Consider the following 21991-nt stretch of genomic DNA (forward strand, 5'->3'; position numbering starts at 1 on the left):
GGCGACCGCAGGCATTCTAATGGGAGAGACTCCTGGCTGACCCCAGGCAACCTAATGGTATATACATCTGGGCGACCCCAGGCATTCTAATGGGAGAGACTCCTGGCCAACCCCAAGCATTCTAATGGCAGAGACTCCTGGCCGATTCCAGGCAGTCAAATAAAAGAGAATACCTGGGCAACCCCAGGTATTCTAATTATAAAGACACCTGGGCGACCCCAGGCATTGTAATGGGAGAAACTCCTGGCCAAACCCAGGGAATTTTATGACAGAGACACCTGGATGACACCAAACATTCTAATGGAAGAGACTACCAGCAGACCACAGGCAGTGTAATTATAGAGCCACCTGGGCAATGCCAAACAGTCCAACGAGAGAGACTCCTGGCAGACCACAGGCATTCTAATGATAGAGACATGTGGGCAACCCCAGGCATTCTAATGGGAAAGACTTTTGGTGAACATGAGGCAGTGTAATGATAGAGACACCTGGGTGACCCCAGTCATTCTAATGAGAGAGGCTCCCAGCTGACCTTATGCATTCTAATGGGAGAGACTCCTGGCTGATCCCAGGCAGTCTAACTGTAGAGACACCTGGGCAAGCCTAGACATTCTGATGGGTGAGACTCCTGGCAGACCCTAGTCAGTCTAATGACAGAGACATCTGAGCAACCCCAAGCATTTTTTTTTTTTTTTTTTTTTTTTTTTTGAGACAGATTCCTGCTCTGTCGCCCAGGCTGGAGTTCAGTGATCTCAGCTCACTGCCACCTCTGTTTCCCAGGTTCAAGTAATTCTCAGGAGTCTCTCCCAAGGGCCTACCTCAGCTACTTGGACTACAGGTGTATGCCACCACTCCCAAATAATTTTTTGTATTTTTAGTAGAGACAGGGTTAAAGACTTTAGACTAAAGTCTTTAGACCATGTTAGCCAGCATGGTCTCAATCTCCGGACCTCGTGATCCACCTACCTTAGCCTCACAAAGTGCTGGGATTACAGGCATCAGTCACCGCGCCTGGCCTTGACCTTATTTATTCTAACAGGAGAGACAGCTCTGGCTGAGCTGTCTCGGGCATTCCAATGGGAGAGACTCCTGGTCGACTTCAGGCATTATATGAGGAGAGTCTCCTGGCCTTATTCAGGCATTCTAAGGGGAGAGACACCTGACCAGCCTCAGGCATTGTAAGGAAAGAGACACCTGGATGAACTCGGGCACTTTAATGGGAGAGACTCCTGGCCAATATCAGGCATTCTATGGGGAGAGTCTTCTGGCCATCCTCAGGCATTCTAAGGGGAGAGACTCCTGGCTGACCTCAGGCATTCAAACGGGAGAGACATCTGGCCGACCTCAAGCATTCTAAGGGTAGAGACACTTGACTGAACTCATTGTTTCTAACGGGAGAGACTACTGGACAACGTCAGGTATTCTGAGGGGAAAGACACCTGACTGTCCTCAGGCATTCTAACGGGAGACATGCGTGACCAAACTCATTCATTCTAATGGCCGAGTTGAGGCATTCTAAAGAGAGACACCTGGCCAACCTCATGCATCTTGATGGAAGAGATACCTGGCTTACCTCAAGCATTCTAACAGGAGAGACACCTGGCTGACCTCAGGCATTCTAAGGGAAGAAACTCCTGCCCCACCTCAGGCAGTCTGAGGGGAGAGTCTCCCCACCCACCTTTGTCATTCTGAGTGGAGAGACACTGGGCCAACCTCAGGTATTCTGAGGGGAAAGACACCTGGTGGCCCTCAAGCGTTTTCACTGGAGAGACACCTGGCTGACCTCATTTATTCTAACGAGAGAGAATACTTGTCGACCTCATGCATTCTGAGAAGAGATATCTATCCCATCTCAGGCATTCTAATGGGTGAGTCTCCTGCCCGACCTCAGGCATTCTAGAGGGAGAGACACCTGGCCGACCTCAGGTATTATGAAGAGAGCGACTCTTGGTCAACCTCACGCATTATAAGTGTAGAGTCTTTTATCTGACCTCAGGCATTCGAAAGGGGGAGACAAGTGACCAACCTCAGCATTCTAACAGGAGAGACACCTGGCCAACCTCATTCATTGTAACCAGAGATACACCAGCCGGACCAGAGGCATTCTGAGAGGAGAGAAACCTGGCTGATGTCATTCATTCTAAAGGAGAGACTCTTGGTTGATCTCAGGCATTCTTAAGGGGAGAGACTCCTGGCTGAGCTCAGGCTTTCTAATTGAAGAGACACCTGGCCAACCTGAGACATTCTAAAGGGACACAGACCTGACTGACCCCAGGCATTCTAAGGGGAGAGACACATGGCCAGCCTCAGGCATTCTAACAAGACAGACACCTGGATGACCTCATGCAGTCTAAGGGGAGAGACATCTGAATGACCTTATTCATTCTAAAAGGAGAGACACCTGGCTGACTTCAGGCATTCTAAGGGTAGAGACACCTGGTGGACCTCAGACATTGTAAAGGGAGAGTCTCCTGGATGACCTAAGGCTTTCTAACTGGACTTCTTGTCTACTTCAGGCATTCAAAGGGGACTCCCAGCCGATATCAGGCTTTCTAAGGGGAGAGACTCCAGGCCGAGCGCAGGTATTTTATAAGGAGAGACACCTGGTGGACCTTAGGCATTATAAGTGGAGAGACACCTCGTGGACCTCAGGCACTGTAAAAGTAGATACTGCTGGTCGACTTCAGGCACTGTGGGGGAGAGACTACTGGTCGACCTAAGGCCCTGTAAGGTGGAAGAAACCTGGCTTAACTTGGGCATTGTAAGGTGAGAGACACATGCCAACCTCATGCATTCTAAAGGGAGAAACACCTGTCCAATCTCGGGTTTTTTTTAAGGGGAGAGATACCTGGCAGACCTCAGGCATTTTGAGGGGAGAGACATCTGTCAGACCTCAGACATTCTAAGGGGAGAGACACCTGCTGGATCTCAAGCATTCTAAGGGGAGAGACACATGGCAGAACTCAGGCGTTTTTAGGGGGCAGACACCTGGCAGATCTCAGCATTGTAAGTGTAGAGACTTCTGGTTGACCTCAGGAATTGTAAGGGGAGAGATACCTCGCCGACCTCAGGCGTTTTAAGGAGAGAAACACCTGGCAGATTTAAGCAATTCTAAAGGGAAAGACATCTGGCAAACCACAGGCATTCTAAAGGGAGAGACAACTCGCTGACCTCAGGTATTCTAAGCAAAGAGATAACTGGTGGACCCCAGTCATTGTAAAGTGAGAGACACCTGATCTCACTCAGGCATTCTAAGGAGAGAGACATCTGGCTGACCTCAGCATTGCAAGAGTAGAGGCTTCTGTTCAACTTCAGGCATTGTAAGGTGAGAGACTTCTGGTCAACCTCAGGCATTCTAAGGGGAGAGACACATGCCCGACATCCAGCATTGCAAGGGAAGAGACACTCAGTGGGCCTCAGGGATGGTATGGGGAGAGACACCTGGCTGACCTCAGGCATTCAAAGGTGAGAGAAGCCTGGCTGACCTCAGGCATTGTAAGGGGAGAGCCATCTGGCTGTCCTCAGTCATTCTATCGGGAGAGACACCTGGCTGAGTTCAGGCATTCTAGGGGACAGACCCTTGTCCGATCTTAGGCATTCTTAGGGAAGAGGTCGGTGGCAGAATTCAGGCATTGTAAGGAAAGAGACATCTTTGGAATCTCAGGTATTATAAGAGCAGAGACACCTAGTGGACCTCAGGTATTATAAGGAGAGAGACATCTGGCAGACCTCTGGTATTGTAACAGCAGAGACACCTGGCGGACCTCAGGCATTATAAGGGGAGAGACACCTGGCAGATCTCAGTTATTATAAGAGCAGACACATCTAGCCAACTTCAGGCATTGTAAAAGGAGAAACAACTGGCAGACCTAAGTCATTGTAAGGAGACTGACAATCGGCTGACCTCAGGCATTCTAAGGGGAGAGATACCTAGCTGACCTCAGATATTCTAGAGGGAGACACATCTGAATGACCTCAGGCATTCTAAGGGGTGAGACACCTGGCTGAACTCAGGCATTCTAAGGGCAGAGACATCTGGTAGATCTCAGGCATTTTAAGAAAAGGGACGCACTGCAGACCCCAGGCATTGTAAAGGGAGAGACACTTGGCCACCCTCAGGTAATGTAAGGGGAGAGACACTTGAAGGACCTCAGACATTTTAAGAGTGGTGACTGCTGGTCGATTTCGGACATTGTAAGAGGAGAGACTGCTTGTTAAACTCGGGCATTATAAGGGGTGAGACACCTGACTGAACTCAGGCACTATGAGGGGAGAGATAGCTGGCGAACCTCAGGTATTCTAAGAAAAGAGACATCAGGCTGACCTCAGGTATTGTAAGGGGACAGACACCTGGCCTACCTGAGGTATTCTAAGGAGACAGACACCTGGCTGACCTCAGGCATTGTAAGGGGAGAGACACCTGGCAGTCCTCACTCATTGTAAGAGAAGAGACACCTGGCCAAGCTGAGGCACTCTAAGGGGAGAGACACCTGGCCAAGCTGAGGCATTCTAAGGGGAGAAACCTGGTGGACCTCAGACATTGTAAGGGGAGAGACACGTGGTGTAACTCAGACATCGAAAGTGGAGAGTCACCTGGCCATCCTCAGGCAATGTAAGGGGAGAGACACCTGAAAGACCTCAGACATTGTAAGGGTGGAGACTGCTGGTCGACCTCAGGCATTGCAAGGAGAGAGACTGCTGCTCAAATTCAGGCATCATAAGCGAGGAGACACCTGGCTGAAGTCAGGCAAAGTAAGGCGAGAGAAACCTGGCCAATCTCAGGCATTCTACAGGGAGGGACACCTGGTGAACCTCAGGCATTCAAAGGAGAGAGACACCTGGCCGACCTCAGGCATTCTAATGGGAGACACCTAGGCTGGGCTAGGGCATGGTAAGGGGAGAGACACATGGCGGACCCCAATTATTGTAATGGGAGAGACCTCAGGTTATGTAATACGAGATACACCTGGTGAACCTCAGGCATTGTAAGGGGAAAGGACTGTTGGTCAAACTCGGACATTGTAAGTGGAGAAACACCTGGCTGAATTCAGACATTGTAAGGGGAGAGACACTACACCTGGCTGAAGCCAGGCATTGTAAGGAGAGAGGCACCTGGCTGGCCTCAGGCTTTCTAAGGGGAGTGACTCCTGGCCAACATCAGGCATGCAAAGGAAACAGACTCCTGGCTGACCTCAGGCATTCTAAGGGGAGAGACACCTAGCTGACCTCATTCATTTCAAAAGAAGAGACACTTGGTCGACCTCAGGCTTGCTAACGAGAGAGACACCGGGCCGACCTCAGGCATTCTAATGGGAGAGATATCTGGATGACCTCAGGCATTCTAAAGGGAGAGAACCTTGCTGACCTCAGGCATTCTAAGGTGAGAGACTCCTGGCTGACTTCAGGCATTCTAAGGGGGAGAGACTCCTTGCCAACCTCAGGCATCCTAAGGGGAGAGAATCTTGGTCAACCTCAGGGATTTTAAGGGGAGAGATTTCTGGCCAACCTCGGGCATTGTATGGGGAGACACACCTGGTCAAACTCACTCATTCTAATGGAAAAGACACCTAAATGATCACATTTATTCTAGCCAGAGAAACAGCTGATTGACCTAAGGCATTCTAATGGGAGGGACACTGGATGACCTCAGGCATTCTAATGTGAGAGACACCTGAATGACCTCAGGAGTTCTAACAAGAGAGACAACTGGCCGACATCATTTTAAGGGGAGAGACTCCTTGCCAACCTCAAGCAATCTAAAGACTACTGGTCAACCTCAGGCTTTCTAATGGAGATAAAAATGGCCAACCTTAGGCATTCTAAGGGCAGAGACTCCTTGTTGTCCCCAGGCATTCTAAGGAGAGAGACACCTGGCTGACCTCAGGCATTCTGACAGGAGACACACCTGGCCGACCTAATTTATTCTAAGGGGAGAGTGACCTGCCCGACCTTATGCATCCTAATTCGAGTGATCTCGACGACCTTAGGAATTCCAATGGGAAAGACACCTGGCTGACCTCAGACATTCTAAGGGAGACTCCTGGTCAACCTCAGCCATTCTAAGGTGACTCCTGGCCGACCTGAGCCTTTCTAAGGAGACAGACTACTGGCCAACTTAGGGCATTCTAATGGGAGAGACCCCTGGCCGACCTTAGGCATTCTAAGGGGTAAGACATATGGCCAACCTCATTCATTCTAAGGGGAGAGACACTTGGCTGACCACAGACATTATAAGGGGAGACACACCTGGATGACCTCAGGCATTCCAAGAGGAGTCACCTGGATGACCTCAAACATTTTAAAAGGAGACTCCTGGCCGACCTCAGTCTTTCTAAGAAAAAAGACCCCTGGCCAATCTCAGGATTATAAGGAGACTCATAGACCTCGGCCTTTCAAAGGGGAGAGACTTTCGACCAACTTCAGGCATTCTAAACGGAGAGACACCTCGAACAAATTATTCATTTGAAGAAGAGTGACACCTGACCAATGTCATTCTTTCTTAGGTGAGAGACACCTGGCTGACCTCAGGCATTCTAAGGGGAGAGACTCATAGCTGGCCTCTGGCATTCTAAGGGGACTCCTGGCCAACCTGCAGCATTTTAAGGTTAGAGACTCCTGGACAGCTTCAGGCATTCCACGGTGTAAACACCTGGCTGACCTCTTTCATTCTAATGGGAGATTCATCTGGATGAACGTATTAATTCTAACGGAGGAGACACCTGGTTTATACATTCATTCTAAGGGAAGAGACACCTGCCCAACCTAAAGGATTCTAAGAACAGAAACTCCTGACCGACCTCAGGTTTTCTAAATGGACTACTGGCCATGCTCAGGCATTCTAAGGGGAGTCCTGGATGACCTCAGGTTTTCTAAGATGAGAGACTTTTGGCCGACCTCAGGCATTCTATGAGGAGAGATTCCTGGCTGATCTTAGGCCTTCTAAGGGGAGAGACACATGGCTGACCTCATTCATTCTAAGTGGAGAAACACCTGGCCAACCTCAGGCATTTTAAGAGGAAAGACTCCTGGCCGATTTCAGGCTTTTTAAGGGGACTCTGGGCTGACCTTAGGCCTTCTAAGGGGAGAGACTCCTGGCCTATCTCAGGCATTCTAACTGGGGAGACACCTGGCTAACCTGAAACATTCTAATGGGAGAGATACCTGGCCAACATCAGGCATTCTAAGGGGAGAGACATCTAACCAAAACCAAGCATTCTAAAAAGCAAGACTCCTGGCAGACCTTAGGCTATCTTAGGGGACTCCTGGTTGACCTCAAACATTCTAAGGGGACTCCTGGCTGACCTCAGGCATTCTAAGGGGAGAGCCACCTGGCTGACTTCTTTTAACAGGAGAGACACCTGGATTACATCAGGCCTTCTAATGGGAGTGACACCTGCTCGACTTGCCATTCTAATGAAAAAGACACCTGGACAACCTCAGGCATTCTAACATGAGACACTTTTGGCCAACCTCAGGCATTCTAAGGGAATAGACTCCTAGACATTCTCAGGCATTCTAGGGGAAGAGACACCTGGATGCCCTCAGGCATTCTAAGGGGTGAGACACCTGGCAGACCTAAGGGATTTTAATGGGAGAGACACCAGGTTAATCACAGGTATTCTAACAGGAGAGACACACGGCTGAACTCATTTATTCTAAGGAAAGAGACACTCAGCTGACCTCTGGCCTTTTTTTTTTTTGAGATGGAGTCTCACACTCTTGCCCAGGCTGAAGTGCAGTGGCACAATCTTGGCTCACTGCAGTCTCAGCCTCCTGAGTTCAAACGATTTTCCTGCCTCAGCCTCCCAAGTGGCGGGGATTACAGGAACGCACCACCATGCCCGGCTAATTTTAGTATTTTTTTATTTTTATTTTTTAGTAGATATGGAGATTCACCATGTTGGCCAGGCTAGTCTCAAACTCCTGATCTCGTGATCTGCCCACCTCAGCCTTTCAAAGTGCTGGGATTACAGGCATGAGCCACCGCACCTGACCGACCTCAGGCATTCTAACGGGAGAGACATGTGGATGACCTCAGGGATTCTAAAGGGAGAGATGCCAGGCCAACCTCACGCATTTTAAGGGGACAGACTTATGGTCGACTCAGGCATTCTCAGGGGACTCCTGGCCAACCTCAGGCTTTCTAAGGGGAGAGACTCCTGGCAGACCCCATTCATCCTAAAGGGTGAATTTTGGTTTTTTTGTTTTCTGTTTTTTGTTTTTTTCTTTTTTTGACCTTAGGCATTCTAATGGGATAGACACCTGACCAACCTCAGGCATTCTAATGGGAGAGACACCTGAGCGACCTTATTCATTCATTCTAAGGGGAGAGACACTGGGTCAACTTCAGGCACTCTAACATGAGAGACACCTGGCTGACCTCATTCATTCTAAGAGGAGAGACACCTGGCCGAACTATTTTGACCTCGTGAATTCTAAGGGGAGAGATCCCTTTCTGACCTCTGGCATTCTAATACCATAAACTTTTGTTTGACCTCGGGCATTCTAACAGAAGAGGCTCCTAGCCAATCTCAGGCATTCTAAGGGGAGAGACATCTGGCCGACTTCATTCATTCTAATGCGAGAGAAACCTGGCTGATGTCAGGCACTCTATCGGGAGAGACTCCTGGCCAATTTCAGGTATTTTAACGGAAGACACACCTGATCCACCTCAGTCATTCCAACAAAATAGTCAATTGGCCGACCTCAGGTATTCTAAGGGAAGAGATATCTGGCTGGCATCTTTCATTCTAAGGGGAGGGACACATGGCTGAATTAAAATGCATGAGACTTCTGGTGGACCTCAGGCATTCTAAGGGGAGAGACTCCTGGCCAACCTCAGGCATTCTAAGTGGAGAAAAACCTGGCTTACCTGATTCATTCAAAGGGGAGAGAAACCTGGCCAACCTCAGGCATTCTAATGGGAGAGATCCCTGGATGACTTCAGGCATTCTAATGGGAGAGATTCCTGGCTGACCTGAGGCATTCTAACAGAAGAGGCACCTGGCTAACCTCATTCATTCTATGGAAAGAGACACCTGGCCAACTCCATTCATTCTAAAAGGAGAGACACGTGGCTGACCTCAGACATTCTAAAGGGAGGGACTCCTGGCCGACCTTAGGAATGCTAAAGGGAGACACACCCGGTTGACCTCATTTACTCTAAGGAAAAAGACACCAAGCCCACCTTAGGCATTCTAAAGAGAGAAACACCCAGCCAATCTCAGGTGTTCTAAGGGGAGAGACTCCTGGCCAACCTCATTTATTCATAGGGGAGAGCCCTTGGCCCACTTCAGGCATTCTAAGTGGGGAGACACCTGTCGGGCCTCATGCATTCTAACAAAAGAGACTCATGGCAGACTACAGGCATTCTAACAAGAGAGAATCATTGTCGACCTCAAGCATTCTATGGGAAGAGACACCTGGCCAACCTCATTCATTCTAGGTTGAGATACACCTGGCCGACCTCAGGCATTCTAATGGGAAAGACGCCTGGCTGACCTCATTCATTCCAAGGGGAGAGACACCTGGCTGACCTCAGGCACTCTAACAAGAAAGACTCCTGGCTGATCTCAGGCATTTTAACAAGAGAGACTCCTGGCCAACTTCAGGCACTTTAATGGGAGCGACACCTGGTCTGCCTCAGGCATTCTAAAGGGAGAGACTACTTTCCAACTTCAGGCATTCTAAGGGGAGAGACACTTTTCCAACCTCTGGCATTCTAAGTGGAGGGACACCTGGTGGATATCAGGCATTCTAAGGGGAGAGACATCTGGCCTACCACAAGCATTGTAACTTGGGAGACACCTGGCTGACCCCAGGCATTCTAAAGGGAGAGAAATCTGGACATTGTGAGGGAGACACCTGTCCAAACTCAGGCAGTCTAAGGGGAGAGACACCTGGCCAACATCAGGCATTCTGAGGGGAGATAAAACTAGCAGAGCTCAGGCACTGTAAGGGGAGAGACACCTGGTAGACCTCAGACACTGTAAGGGGAAAGACACTTGGTGTACCTCAGGCATTGTAAAGTGAGAGACACCTAGCTGACCTCAGGAATTCTAAAGGGAAAGACGTCTGGCCGACATCAGGCATTCTAAAAGGAGAGATATCTTGTGGAACATGGCATTGTAAGAGGAGAGACACCTGGTGGACCTCAGGCAATGTAAGGAAAAAGATGCCTGGGGGACCTCAGGCACTGTAAGGGGGAGATACTGCTGGTTGTCTGCAGGTATCATAAGGAGAGAGACTGCTGGTTGACCTCAGGCATCATAAGGAGGGAAACATGTAGGGAAAAGAGAGAGAGATCACTGTTACTATGTCTATGTAGAAAAGGAAGACATAAGAAACTTCATTTTGACCTGTACCCTGAGCAATTGCCTTGCCCAGAGATGCTGTTAATCTGTAACTTTGCCCCAACCTTGAGCTCACAGAAACATGTGTTGTATGGAATCAAGATTTAAGAGATCTAGGGTTGTGCAGGATTTGCCTTGTTAACAATATGTTTACAGGGCAGTATGCTTGGTAAAAGTCATCGCCATTCTCCATTCTCGATAAACTAGGGCACAGTGCACTGCGGAAAGCCGCAGGGACCTCTGCCCTGGAAAGCTGGGTATTGTCCAAGGTTTCTCCCCATGTGATAGCCTGAAATATGGCCTCATGGGATGGGAAAGACCTGACCATCCCCCAGCCCAACACCCATGAAGGGCCTGTGCAGCTGAGATAAGAGGAAGGCCTCTGTCTCCTGCCTGCCCCTGGGAACAGAATGTCTTGGTATAAAACCCGATTGTACATTTGTTCTATTCTGAGATAGGAGAAAAACCACCCTGTGGCGGGAGGCGAGACATGTTGGCAGCAATGCTCCTTTGTTATTGTTTACTCCACTGAGATATTTGGGTGGAGAGAAGCATAAATCTGGCCTATGTGCACATCCAGGCATGGTACCTTCCCTTGAACTTATTTGTGACACAGATTCCTTTGCTCACATGTTTTCTTGCTGACCTTCTCCCTATTATCACCCTGCTCTCCTACCACATTCCTCTTGCTGAGATAGTGAAAATAGTAATTAATAAAAACTGAGAGAAATCAGAGGCCGGTGCAGGTCCTCTGTATACTGAGCGCCAGTCCCCTGGGCCCACTTTTCTTTCTCTAGACTTTGTCTCTGTGCCTTATTTCTTTTCTCAGTCTCTCATCCCACCTGACGAGAAGTACCCACAGGTGTGGAGGGGCAGGCCACCCCTTCAGAGACACCTGTCCAAATTCAGGCATTGTAAGGTGAGAGACACCTGGCCAACCTTATGCATTCTATGGGAAGAGACAGTTGGCTGACCTCAGGCATTCTAAGTTGAGAGACTCCTGCCCAACCTCAGTTATTCTAATGGGATAGACACCTGACCAACCTCATTCAAAGGGGAAAGACACGTGGCTGACCTCAGGCACTCTAACAGGAAACACACGTGGCAGACCTCAGGCATTTTAACAAGAGTGACACCTGGCCATCCAGGTGTTACTGGGCAAATACCACTTTATTATCAATTTAGACAATGCCTTCGGCATAGCCATTGCCCCAGAAAATCAAGGTCAAGTTGCATTCATCTGTGAAGGAGAACAACGGACTTTCAAATTTTGCCCAAGAAATAGCCCCCCAGAGAGTATACCTGGGATTCATTACATTGATAACATTATACTAACTTCAAAGTCTTTTTCCAACTTACTGACTGCATCTTCATCCTGTTGCCTCAATTATCAACACAGAATAGGCAGTCAGCGTGGGCAAAGTCCAAGGTCAAGCCCCACTTCTTCACCCTGGGTGTTTTAGTGTTTTAGCTGAAACTACAAGCTCATTGCAATAGAAATATTTTACTACAAATCATGGAGCATCTACTACACACCCAGCAGTGTTGATTCTTTGTTTACTTCATCACTTCACAGAAATGTTAAAACAACCCTTTGACTTATGAGGCCTATTAGTTTTCACCTGATTAAGTTTTTACAGTATAGTAAGAAGCATTATGATTTTACTTATTAAAAAACGTAACAATTTTAAAAATTGGCATAAAGTTCTACAATTGACACAAAAATGGAAAGTACAAATAAAATATAACCTAATACACTTGGCATGGAATTACTTCTCAGAATTAATTTCTGAATGCCATTAAATTTCATAAAAACCAATCTTAAAATTTATGAGCAGATCATATAAACAACACTTCATGAGCACTATAACAGGTACATGATAAAATAGTCTCTGCATAAGCCATTCTACTTCTGGGCATCTATTCAAAATATGCAAAGCAGAACCTGGAGGTGATATCTGCACATCCATGTTCTTTGCAGCAATATTCACAACAAAAATGAAAGATGAAAACAACTCACATGTCTCTCAATAGATAAATGAATTAAAATGTGGCTTGTACAATGAAATATTCTTAAGCCTCAAATATGAAAATGGCAAAATACATTTTTACATATGTTACAGTAAGAATATATCTTGAAGACATCTTCTGTAAAATAAGACACTAACAAAATGACACATAATGTATAATTCCATTTATACAAGATATTTGAAGTAGTAAACTCACAGAAACAGGACGTGCAATGGTGCTTGCCTTTGGTTGAGGTGATGCAACCCTGGTAGAGTCCAGTATCATAGAGGGCCATTTTGAGACAGTAGGCCTTCATCCGCATGGCAAAGTTAAAACCCTGTGAACATGACTACAGACCAGGAAATAGCACTGCGCTGGTGTCTGTATATTTAGTCTTAAATTTACAGACAAACATAGTCTCAATGAGGACCTTGAAGCAACCCTGTAATCTGTCTCAACTTCCCTTCAGCCATGGTCCAGTAGTGGCCCTGCCCATTCAGAGACTTGCAGAGAGAGACACACATCCAGCCATGGCCCTGGAGACAGGCCTGCAGATCTTGGCCTCAACTGTGGTCCCTGAAGCCATTCTGTGACTCAGTTTCAATCCTCACAGCCACAATCCATCCCCAGCCCTACAGACTAAGGTACCTACACGATTAACCTGTGGGGAATCATTCAGAGTTGTGGAAGCCAAATCCATTTACACATCTAGTATCAGGCACATGTTTTGGGAATTAAACTGAAAAATCTTATCCTAGTGCCTGCCTTATAGATCCTATTTTCCAAGAGAATTCAGTCTTCCCAGGGACCAGACAGGATCCATGACTTCCCAACCCCCGGTAAGAAAATCACCAAAGGCACACCCAACCGCAGCTTTGTGATCTGGCTAAAACCCCTCTACTCTGCAATCCTACAGGACATCCCATCAGCCTGGGGACCCAATCAGAGAAGGTTTTTACCTACCAAAACCAGTTTGTAAAAATCGAAAGAGGTATCAGCTCTTTTAAATATACAGACAACAGTGTGAGGCTACATTGTGCCCACTCTCAATGTTTCTATCTTAACATATTACCGGATGTTTGTATGACAGCAATTTTAAAAATCTGAATTAAAAAGAAAAATGTTACTATTTGTAGATGACATGATCTTATATATAAAAATCCTTAGAGTATACTAAACTAACAAATGCATTCAGCAAAGTAGAATACAAAACAAACATACAAGTTTCATTTTCACACAGTAACAATAAACTAACCAAAGAAATTTAACTTAAAATACTATAAGTATAAAATATTTCTCAGGAATACATTCAACAGCACAGATGAAAGATATCTGTACACTTAACATTATAAGATATTAATGACAGGATTTGAAGTAGACATAAACATTCCACTTTATAGACTAGGAGATTTAATATTGTTGAAATACCATATTATCTAAGTTCTATCATTATCTATGTTCTATAATTTATAATCAATATGAACCCTATCAAAATTCCAGTGACTTTTTGTTTGTTTGTTTTTGAGACAGAGTCTTGCTCTGTTGCCAGGATGGAGTGCAGTGGCATGATATCGGCTCACTGCAACCTCCACATCCTGAGTTCAAGCAATTCTCCTGCCTCAGCCTCCTGAGTAGCTGGGACTACAGGTGTACAACACCACGCCCAGCTAATATTTATATTTTTAGTAGAGATGGGGTTTCACCATGTTGGCCAGGATGGTCTCAATCTCTTGACCTCATGATCCGCCCACCTTGGCCTCCCAAAGTGCGGTAATTACAGGCATGAGTCACTGTGCCCAGCCTCCAGTGGCATTTTTTACAGAGTGAATAATTCTACAATTTAAGTGTAACAACAAAAAGCTCCAAAGAGCCTAAGCAAACATGAGAAAGAACACAGATAAGGGCATTACACTTTTTTGATTATCACAGTAATCAAAAGAATATGGTTTATGCACAAAAACTGACACAAACACCAATGGAACTAAGAAGAGAGCCAAGAAATAAATCCAAGCATCCAAGCTCAACAAATCTTTGACAAGGACACCAAAAATACACAGTGCAGAAAGTATAATCTCTTCCATACGTGGTGCCGGGAAAACAATATTCACAAGCAAAACAACAAAATTAGATAATTTTATTATATCATACCCCAAAACTAACTCTAGGTGAAATAAAGATTTAAATATAAGACAAAAAACCTTAAAACTTCTCAAATATATTAAAAAACATTGGTCTTAACAATAAGCTTTTTGGTATAACACCAAAAACACGGGAAGAAAGCCAGACATAAACAAGTTTGACTGCATCAAACTAAAGAGCATCTGCACAGAGAAGAAAACATACAAAATAGTATTTTTAAAACCCCAACAAATGGCCAGAAATATTTGCAAGCCATATACCTGGTAAGAGGTTAATATCCAAAATGTATGAGAAACTCATGCAACTGAAGGCAAAAACAACACTAATGAGGATGATAATGATAACTCAACTTAATAACAGGTGAAAGACTGAATAATGTTTTCCAAAGAAGACATACAAATGACCAGTAGGTGCATGAAAAGCTGCTCAACATTACCAATCATCAGGCAAATGCAAATCACAACTAGGAGGAAATATCACCTCACATTTGTTAGAATGGTTGATATCAAAAAGAGGACAAATAAGAGTTGGCAGGAGTGTGGAGAAGGAAAACCCTGTACACTGTTCACTGTTGGTGAAATGTAAATTGGTAGATATATAATGCAAACCAACATAAAGACTCTTCTTTTTCTTTTTTTTTTTTTCGTGGTAAGATTTTGCTCTGTCAGACAGGCTGGAGTGAAGTAGCATAATCAAGGTTCACATACAGTTTCGAACTCTAAGGTTCAAGTGATCCTTCCACTTCAGATTCCCAATTAAGTGGGACTACAGGCATGAGCCACCATGTAGGGCTAATTTTTACTTTTTTTTTTTTTTTTTTAAGATACTGGGGCTCACTTTGTTGATCAGGCTCATTTTGAAGTACTGGGCTCAAGCAATCTTCTCATTTCCCACCAAAGTGCTGGATTTACAGGTCTGAGCCACTGTTCCTGGCTGAAATTCTTTAAAAAATAAAAAAAATAGAACTACCATATAATCTAGCAATCCCACCTTGGGGCATACAACCAAAGGCACTAAAATCACCATACTAAAGAAATATCTGCAATCCCATGTTTATTGCAGCATTCTTTACAGTAGCCAAGGTATGAAAATAATCTGAATGTCTATTAACAGATAAATAATAAAGAAAGGATGGGATATAAACACAATAGATTATTACTAGGCCATAAAAAGAAGGGGATCCAGCCATTCACAATAACACTGATGAATCTGGAAGACATTATGCTAAGTGAAATAAGCCGGACATAGAAAGCCATCTCAATTAGGTAGAATCTAAAAAGGGGAACTTCTAGAAGCACAGTAAAATAATGATTGATAGGGCCTGGGAGTGGGAAAATGGGGAGATGTTGTTCAAAGTGCACAAATAGTTATAAGATCAATGAATTTTAAGAATATAATGTACAACAGGCCAGGCACAGTGGCTCACGCCTGTAATCCCAGCACTTTGGGAGGCTGAGGCGGGCGGATCACAAGGTCAGGAGATCGAGACCATCCTGAATAACACGGTGAAACCCTGTGTCTACTAAAAATTACAAAAAAGATTAGCCAGGCGTGGTGGCAGGCACCTGTAGTCCCAGCTACTCAGGAAGCTGAGGCAGGAGAATGGTGTGAACCTTGGAGGCAGAGCTTGCAGTGAGCCAAGATCATGCCACTGCACTCTAGCCTGGGCAACAGAGTGAGACTCCCTCTCAAAAAAAAAAAATAATAATAATAATATAATGTACAACATTGTGTCTATAGTTAATAACACTATTTTATTCTAAAATTTGCTACAAGACTAAATTTGTACTCTTAAGTTCAAGTGTTTTCACTATAAAAAAGTACCTATGTGAGGTGACAGATATATGTATTAACTTAATTGTATTATTTCTCTCTATATATATATGCATATCAGATTATTACATTGTACACATTAAATATATAGTTACACAACTTCTATTTGTCAAAAATCCAAATTACTCATACATAGAAATAAAGTAAGTCCTTACTTAACATTCACAAAAGGTTCTTGGAAACTTACTTTAAGTGAAACAATGTTACCATATGTCCTTCAAATTTAACTCTCAAATTACACAAATCAGCCTACAGTAAAATTGCTTTTCTTATAGAGTACACTCTTTTGCTTCAAGTCACGGTTCCCAAGAACCTACTGACAATGTTATGTAAGAACTTACTTCATACATATGTGTGTGTATATGGGTGTACACACCCCCACATCCCATGTATATATACATACACATACATATTCACATTTCACATTTTTATTTATATACGCATATATATAAACATATGTATGTGTATGTGTATATATAGTACTGAATCAAAAATAAGTGGAGATTAATTTCAAAGCATTGTGAGAAAAGCATAAGACAATTAGAAAATGATAGTTACTGACAAATAAGGTAACAATTGAGAGTTTAATATACACACAGCAGTCTTCTAAGCTTTCCAATTACATAGTATATTTAAGAAAACCAGAAGGTAAATACATTAAAATATATTAACATTTTGGCATATTAAAAATTTCATTTATGTAAAAAAAGTGAAAATAACATTCAATTTTAGTATATTTGTTTTTTGTTTTGTTTTTGTTTTTTCTTTGAGACAAAGTCTTGCTCTGTCACCCAGGCTGGAGTGCAGTGGCACAATCTTGGCTCACTGCAGCCTGCGCCTCCTGGGTTCAAGTAATTCTTCTGCCTCAGCCTCCTGAGTAGCTGGGACTACCACCACACCCAGCTGATTTTGTATCTTTTTTTTAGTAGAGATGGGGTTTCACCATATTGGCCAGGCTGTTCTCAAGCTCCTGACCTCATGATCCGCCCACCTCAGCCTCCCAAAGTGCTGTGATTACATGTCTGTGCCACTGTGCCTGGCCTCAATTTGATTATATTTAAGTAGATGCTTTGTTTTCTGATAAAATTACTGAGTAAGAATTTTTGTAGAACCACACTTGTAACCTCTATATGATTAAAAATCATAAAGCAGAAGACATGCGACATCTATTCCCGGTGTTCTTAAAATTTCTGAACAAAATCCCTATTATCTGCACTACTCACCTCACATATTTTAGACAGGATGAAAAAACAGAACTTGAGAAAAATTTTGCATAGAGTTTCTCAAAAATATGCAGATATTTCTGCGTCCCCCAAAGCAATGGAAGAGCAGCCAGATTATGCAATCCCTTACAAGCTATAAAGTGAACTTAGGCTTTCACTGTAAACTTGAAAGATCACTGCAGAAAATGTAGAATCCTTACAGGATTCAGAAGCATGGGACAGAAGATGTTTCTCCGTGTGAATATGAAAACAACCCAAAATTCTCAGGAATCACTTTTATTGGAGTGCAGCTTCCAAAACCACATAAAGATCTAGCTATCTTCCTTACCTTTGGGCCTCTGGCATTACTTTTTCTGCTCATTCATTCCCACCTACCTGGGGGTTTGGCTGCTGTCTCCTGTCTCCTCACATGGCAGGGCTCTTTTCTTTACTCAAGACAGGTGATCAGATTTGCCTTAGAGACAGTGAGATCTGTTTTATAGAAAAAAACTAACATAACTCTTGCTGGGAATTCTTTAATTACCAAACTTGTACTGTGTTTAGTACAAAATAAGTCAAAAAATTTTGCTTCCTGAAAGAACCTTTAGAATATTTAAAAAGTATTTTAAATCTGTGAGTCCTTAATTCCACTACTCAGTAGTACTGAATCAAAAATAAGTGGAGATTAATTTCAAAGCATTGTGAAAAAAAATAAAACAAATAAGTAGAGAAAGCTGAAGTTTAAGATGTTTGTAACAATATTTTATACCACAGAATATATAGAACTACAACTAATCTAGAGTAAAAGATAAAGATTGGCTCAAGAAAACAAAGCCTCATGTCAAGATGAAAATCTTGAAAATTTTATTTTGTACCAACACCAACATACCCCAATTTTTCCATAAAACAGGAACTGAATTCATTCATCCAAAACAGAAGTTCCCAATATATATATCCACAAAATATATATATATATAATTCTCTCTCTATATATATAGAAACCTTAGGGTGTATTGGAAATTTTGGAGAGAAGTTATCCTTACCCAGAAAAACCAGGTTTCTGTAGTTCTTAAACATCACATCCCTATACAAATTCTGCTGAGCAGGGTCCAGGCATTCCCATTCCTCTGGAGACACTTCTATGCCCACATCCCTGAATTTCAACAGTCCCTGAAAAAAAAAAAAGAAAAAGAAAAAACAAACATTAATAAGTGGCAGAGCTCTTTATTTGACTTGATTCAGGTGAAATGAATAAAGAAAACTAGTTCTGACTTATATGAAGGTAACTTTTAACACTGTTATACACTCCAACTCTGAGGAAAGAGGACGGCATAAGGTCCATGAAATCTGTACAGATAATGGATTTTTCTGGATGATACAGTATAAAATTTGGGCACCAACACAAGCATATAAATTTTTGACTGCCATATTAACATCATAGGGGATAAGCAATAAACATCCCTTATACAGAGAAGTCATGGTGAGTTCGATAATACCTGACGTTTTAATTTGTACAGGGAACTGAAGATCTTGTTAAAATGCAGACTCTGATTCAGGAGATCTGTAGTGGGGCCTACGTCTCTGCACTTCCAAAGGGCTCTCCAGTAATGCCAATGCTTCTGGCTCAAGAATATTTTGTCAAACATCAATTGAAACCTTTAGAGGGTTTTTAGTGGTAGAGACTGGATATTATCTACATTTATCTGACCAGTAAAAAAAAGTTTAAAGCCTTCATTTTCCAAAGCAAACTTTAAGCAAAGAGAGACTAAGAAGAAAGGGGAGCTTCTGGAGCAAATGTGATGGTGCACTTTAACGAAGTAAACAAAATAAACATATCTGTAATAGGAACAGTTAGTATCAGGTGCTGATGTAAACAAGGGACTACATCACTGTTGTAATATTGTCAGTCAAAAAATCTAAATCATAATCGGAATCTAATCATAAAAAGTTAGTTTATTGGAAAGGCCATGCCACATATATTTCCTATGTACTGTAATCCTTAATAGTATACTTTAATAGTCTAGCATCTTAGAAAGCAAGTCTCTTCTAATTCTTCTGTTTCAGAATTTTCAGTTATCAGGGGGAAAATTAACATCATCCTACTTAAATGTACATTTCTAAATTCTATTCTGCATAGAGCTGATGGTGTATCCAGATGGAACTAAACAGTACATATTATTCTTCACTGATATCTGAGTACCTGACCCCATCCCTAATAGGAATTTAAAATATCCATACCTTGCAATGTTTGTCACAAATAGAACATTTTTAATATTGCAGCTTATATATTTATAAGGAAAACTAGTCATGGCATATAAAAAGCTTGGATAAAAAATGGAGAGAGGACTCTGGTATATAGAGATGTATTTTGCAGAGGTTCTTGATGATCATAAAATAAAAAAGTAGATAAACTTGTTAGGTAAGAACAACATAAGTACATAAGTAAAGATTTGTAACTTCTAAATACACGACATTCCAGAAGGAAAAGTGGACACAGCACCTGACTTGGGACACACTTTCCTGAGAACTAGACATTTCTTCCTGTTCCTTCATGGGATTTATTTCAACTGAACTTACCTGAACAAATCACAGCACAACCCCTTCACCTGCTACCACTACACCCACAGACAGAAGAATCTTGAGATGCAGTAAGTTGCACCTGCTCTGGTCTTTTGTAACAAGACATATTCAGGAACAATCTTTTTTCCTGCCCTTCCTCACCACAGACTCCAGCAATTTCTGCTACAGCAATGGAAATATGGGCCACACTGACTTGCACCCACGAAACCAAAGCAGAGCAGGACCTGTGAACTCCCTTGGGAAAAAAAGGCTGACGTCTACTCTCCTAAATGTATCTGGGAGCCCTCTTGCTTGATCCTGGCCTCACCTTTGAATCATTTGCAGGCACTTAATTAAAAAAGACGAATGCTTAACCCAGACCAACGGACAGAATATGTGAAAAGGGCATAAATGAGGGTATTTCTTCAAGCTAGCCATGCGATCCTACTGGAAGCCTGGGCTGAGAACCCCTTAGCATTTGCCTCTCAAGCTTCAGTGTGCATATAAATCACTAGGTATTCAATGTGCATATATATTAGGTATTCACACTAAGTAATATGATTCTGCAGGTTTAGAAAAAGTCTACATATTGCCATTGTTAACACATCCCCTGTTAATGTTAATGCTACTCCCCCAGACCCATCATAGCAGCACTAAGCCAGAGAAAGTGCCCACAGCACAGTCCTTTACAACCAACACTTATTTAATTTTTACTCAATTTATATTAACCTTTCTTATGACGCTGACACACTAAATACTTTTATCACAACAAATACTTATCTTCTAGAATAAAGACCACCACTCACCATCCTGAAACATGACATTTTCTGCTGGTCCATTAAAGTTCAGGGAGGCTAAAGAAGGCAGCAATTTCTGAGTAAGTCTGCATTTGAAAAACGACACGTACACATGCATTAATGCAATGTCTCTAGAGCATGTGCCAAGTGCACAGGAGTATTCTACAGAGCACTGTGCTGAGAAACTCACACTATATGAGTTAACCCTTATAATACCCTGGGAGGTGGGTACTAAGTGTCCCGCAATTCTCAAAATTTAGATGAAAAGCTCAGCCTATTTTTAAAACATTTTTTAAAAATGTATACAATAAAAACTCAATATAGAAAGATGGGAGGGGTATAGGAAGAGTTAAGTGTAGTTCCGAAAGATGTTTATTTGTCTTTACTTTCTTGTTACTTGTGGAGCAACTACTGAATCCACACGAATGGAGAACAGACTGCTGAGTAGGTTCCCTCTAGAAGCAGTGGTTTAAATACATTAAAAAAAATTAAGGCGCACAAACATACAGTATTTTGCTCCCATTTATCTACTCTTTGGTTTCAGAAAACAGCTCTGCAGGAACAGCAGGAACAGCCCCCAAAAACTCTGACCTTGAATCAATTTGTGAAAGAAGACTCTAGGGTTGGGTCAAACCTGGATGGACAAAGCTCAGAAGAGAGTGGATCTAGGCAAGGCTGGGGCTGGAAGTGGGCTATTGGGAGAATTTTGATCTCTAATGCTGCTTTTTTCTTTTTTTTTTTCTGTTTTTCATTCTGCCTGTTCTAAGCCTGCTCAAAAGAAAACTGACTTCCAGCATTTGTGTAATTTTACTCCATTTTAGGCACTTCCCTGTCCATTTTATAACATAAAATAACAAGTAATTTAACCAAAACACTTGGGATTTTGTAAATTTTATTAGAAGCTAAGTATTTATTTTTAGCAGGGTAATAGCAATAGAATAATAATAACTCTTCTGTCCAGGAAAACCCTTTCATGTTACTGATGGTAATATCAGAATTTAAAACAGTCAAAGGGAAGTGGTATAAATGGTGCCAAAGTCCACTGTAAACCTCCCTTCTTTGTATTGACATAATGCTGAATTAAACCATTTGGCCATGT

At 43.1% G+C, this 21991-nt stretch overlaps 1 protein-coding gene across 2 annotated transcripts in view; it reads right to left on the reverse strand.

Annotated features, from left to right (window-relative positions):
• Positions 1 to 21073, reverse strand: part of LOC103881346 (putative zinc finger protein 56) — a 33054-nt gene extending 11981 nt beyond the window's left edge. For both annotated transcript variants that reach the window (XR_001899013.3, XM_017954697.3), the window contains exons 1-2: positions 20902 to 21073; positions 18580 to 18706 (exon numbers count right to left, since the gene is read on the reverse strand). Coding sequence is in view for 1 of the 2 variants with exons in the window: in XM_017954697.3 (XP_017810186.1) it covers positions 18580 to 18706; positions 20902 to 20934 (160 nt within the window). In the remaining variant the exon portion in view is untranslated. The remainder of the gene's footprint in view (positions 1 to 18579; positions 18707 to 20901) is intronic.
• Positions 21074 to 21991: the final 918 nt, after the last annotated feature.

Source organism: Papio anubis, unplaced genomic scaffold (genome assembly GCF_008728515.1).
Source record: "Papio anubis isolate 15944 unplaced genomic scaffold, Panubis1.0 scaffold97, whole genome shotgun sequence".
Lineage (NCBI taxonomy): Eukaryota > Metazoa > Chordata > Mammalia > Primates > Cercopithecidae > Papio > Papio anubis.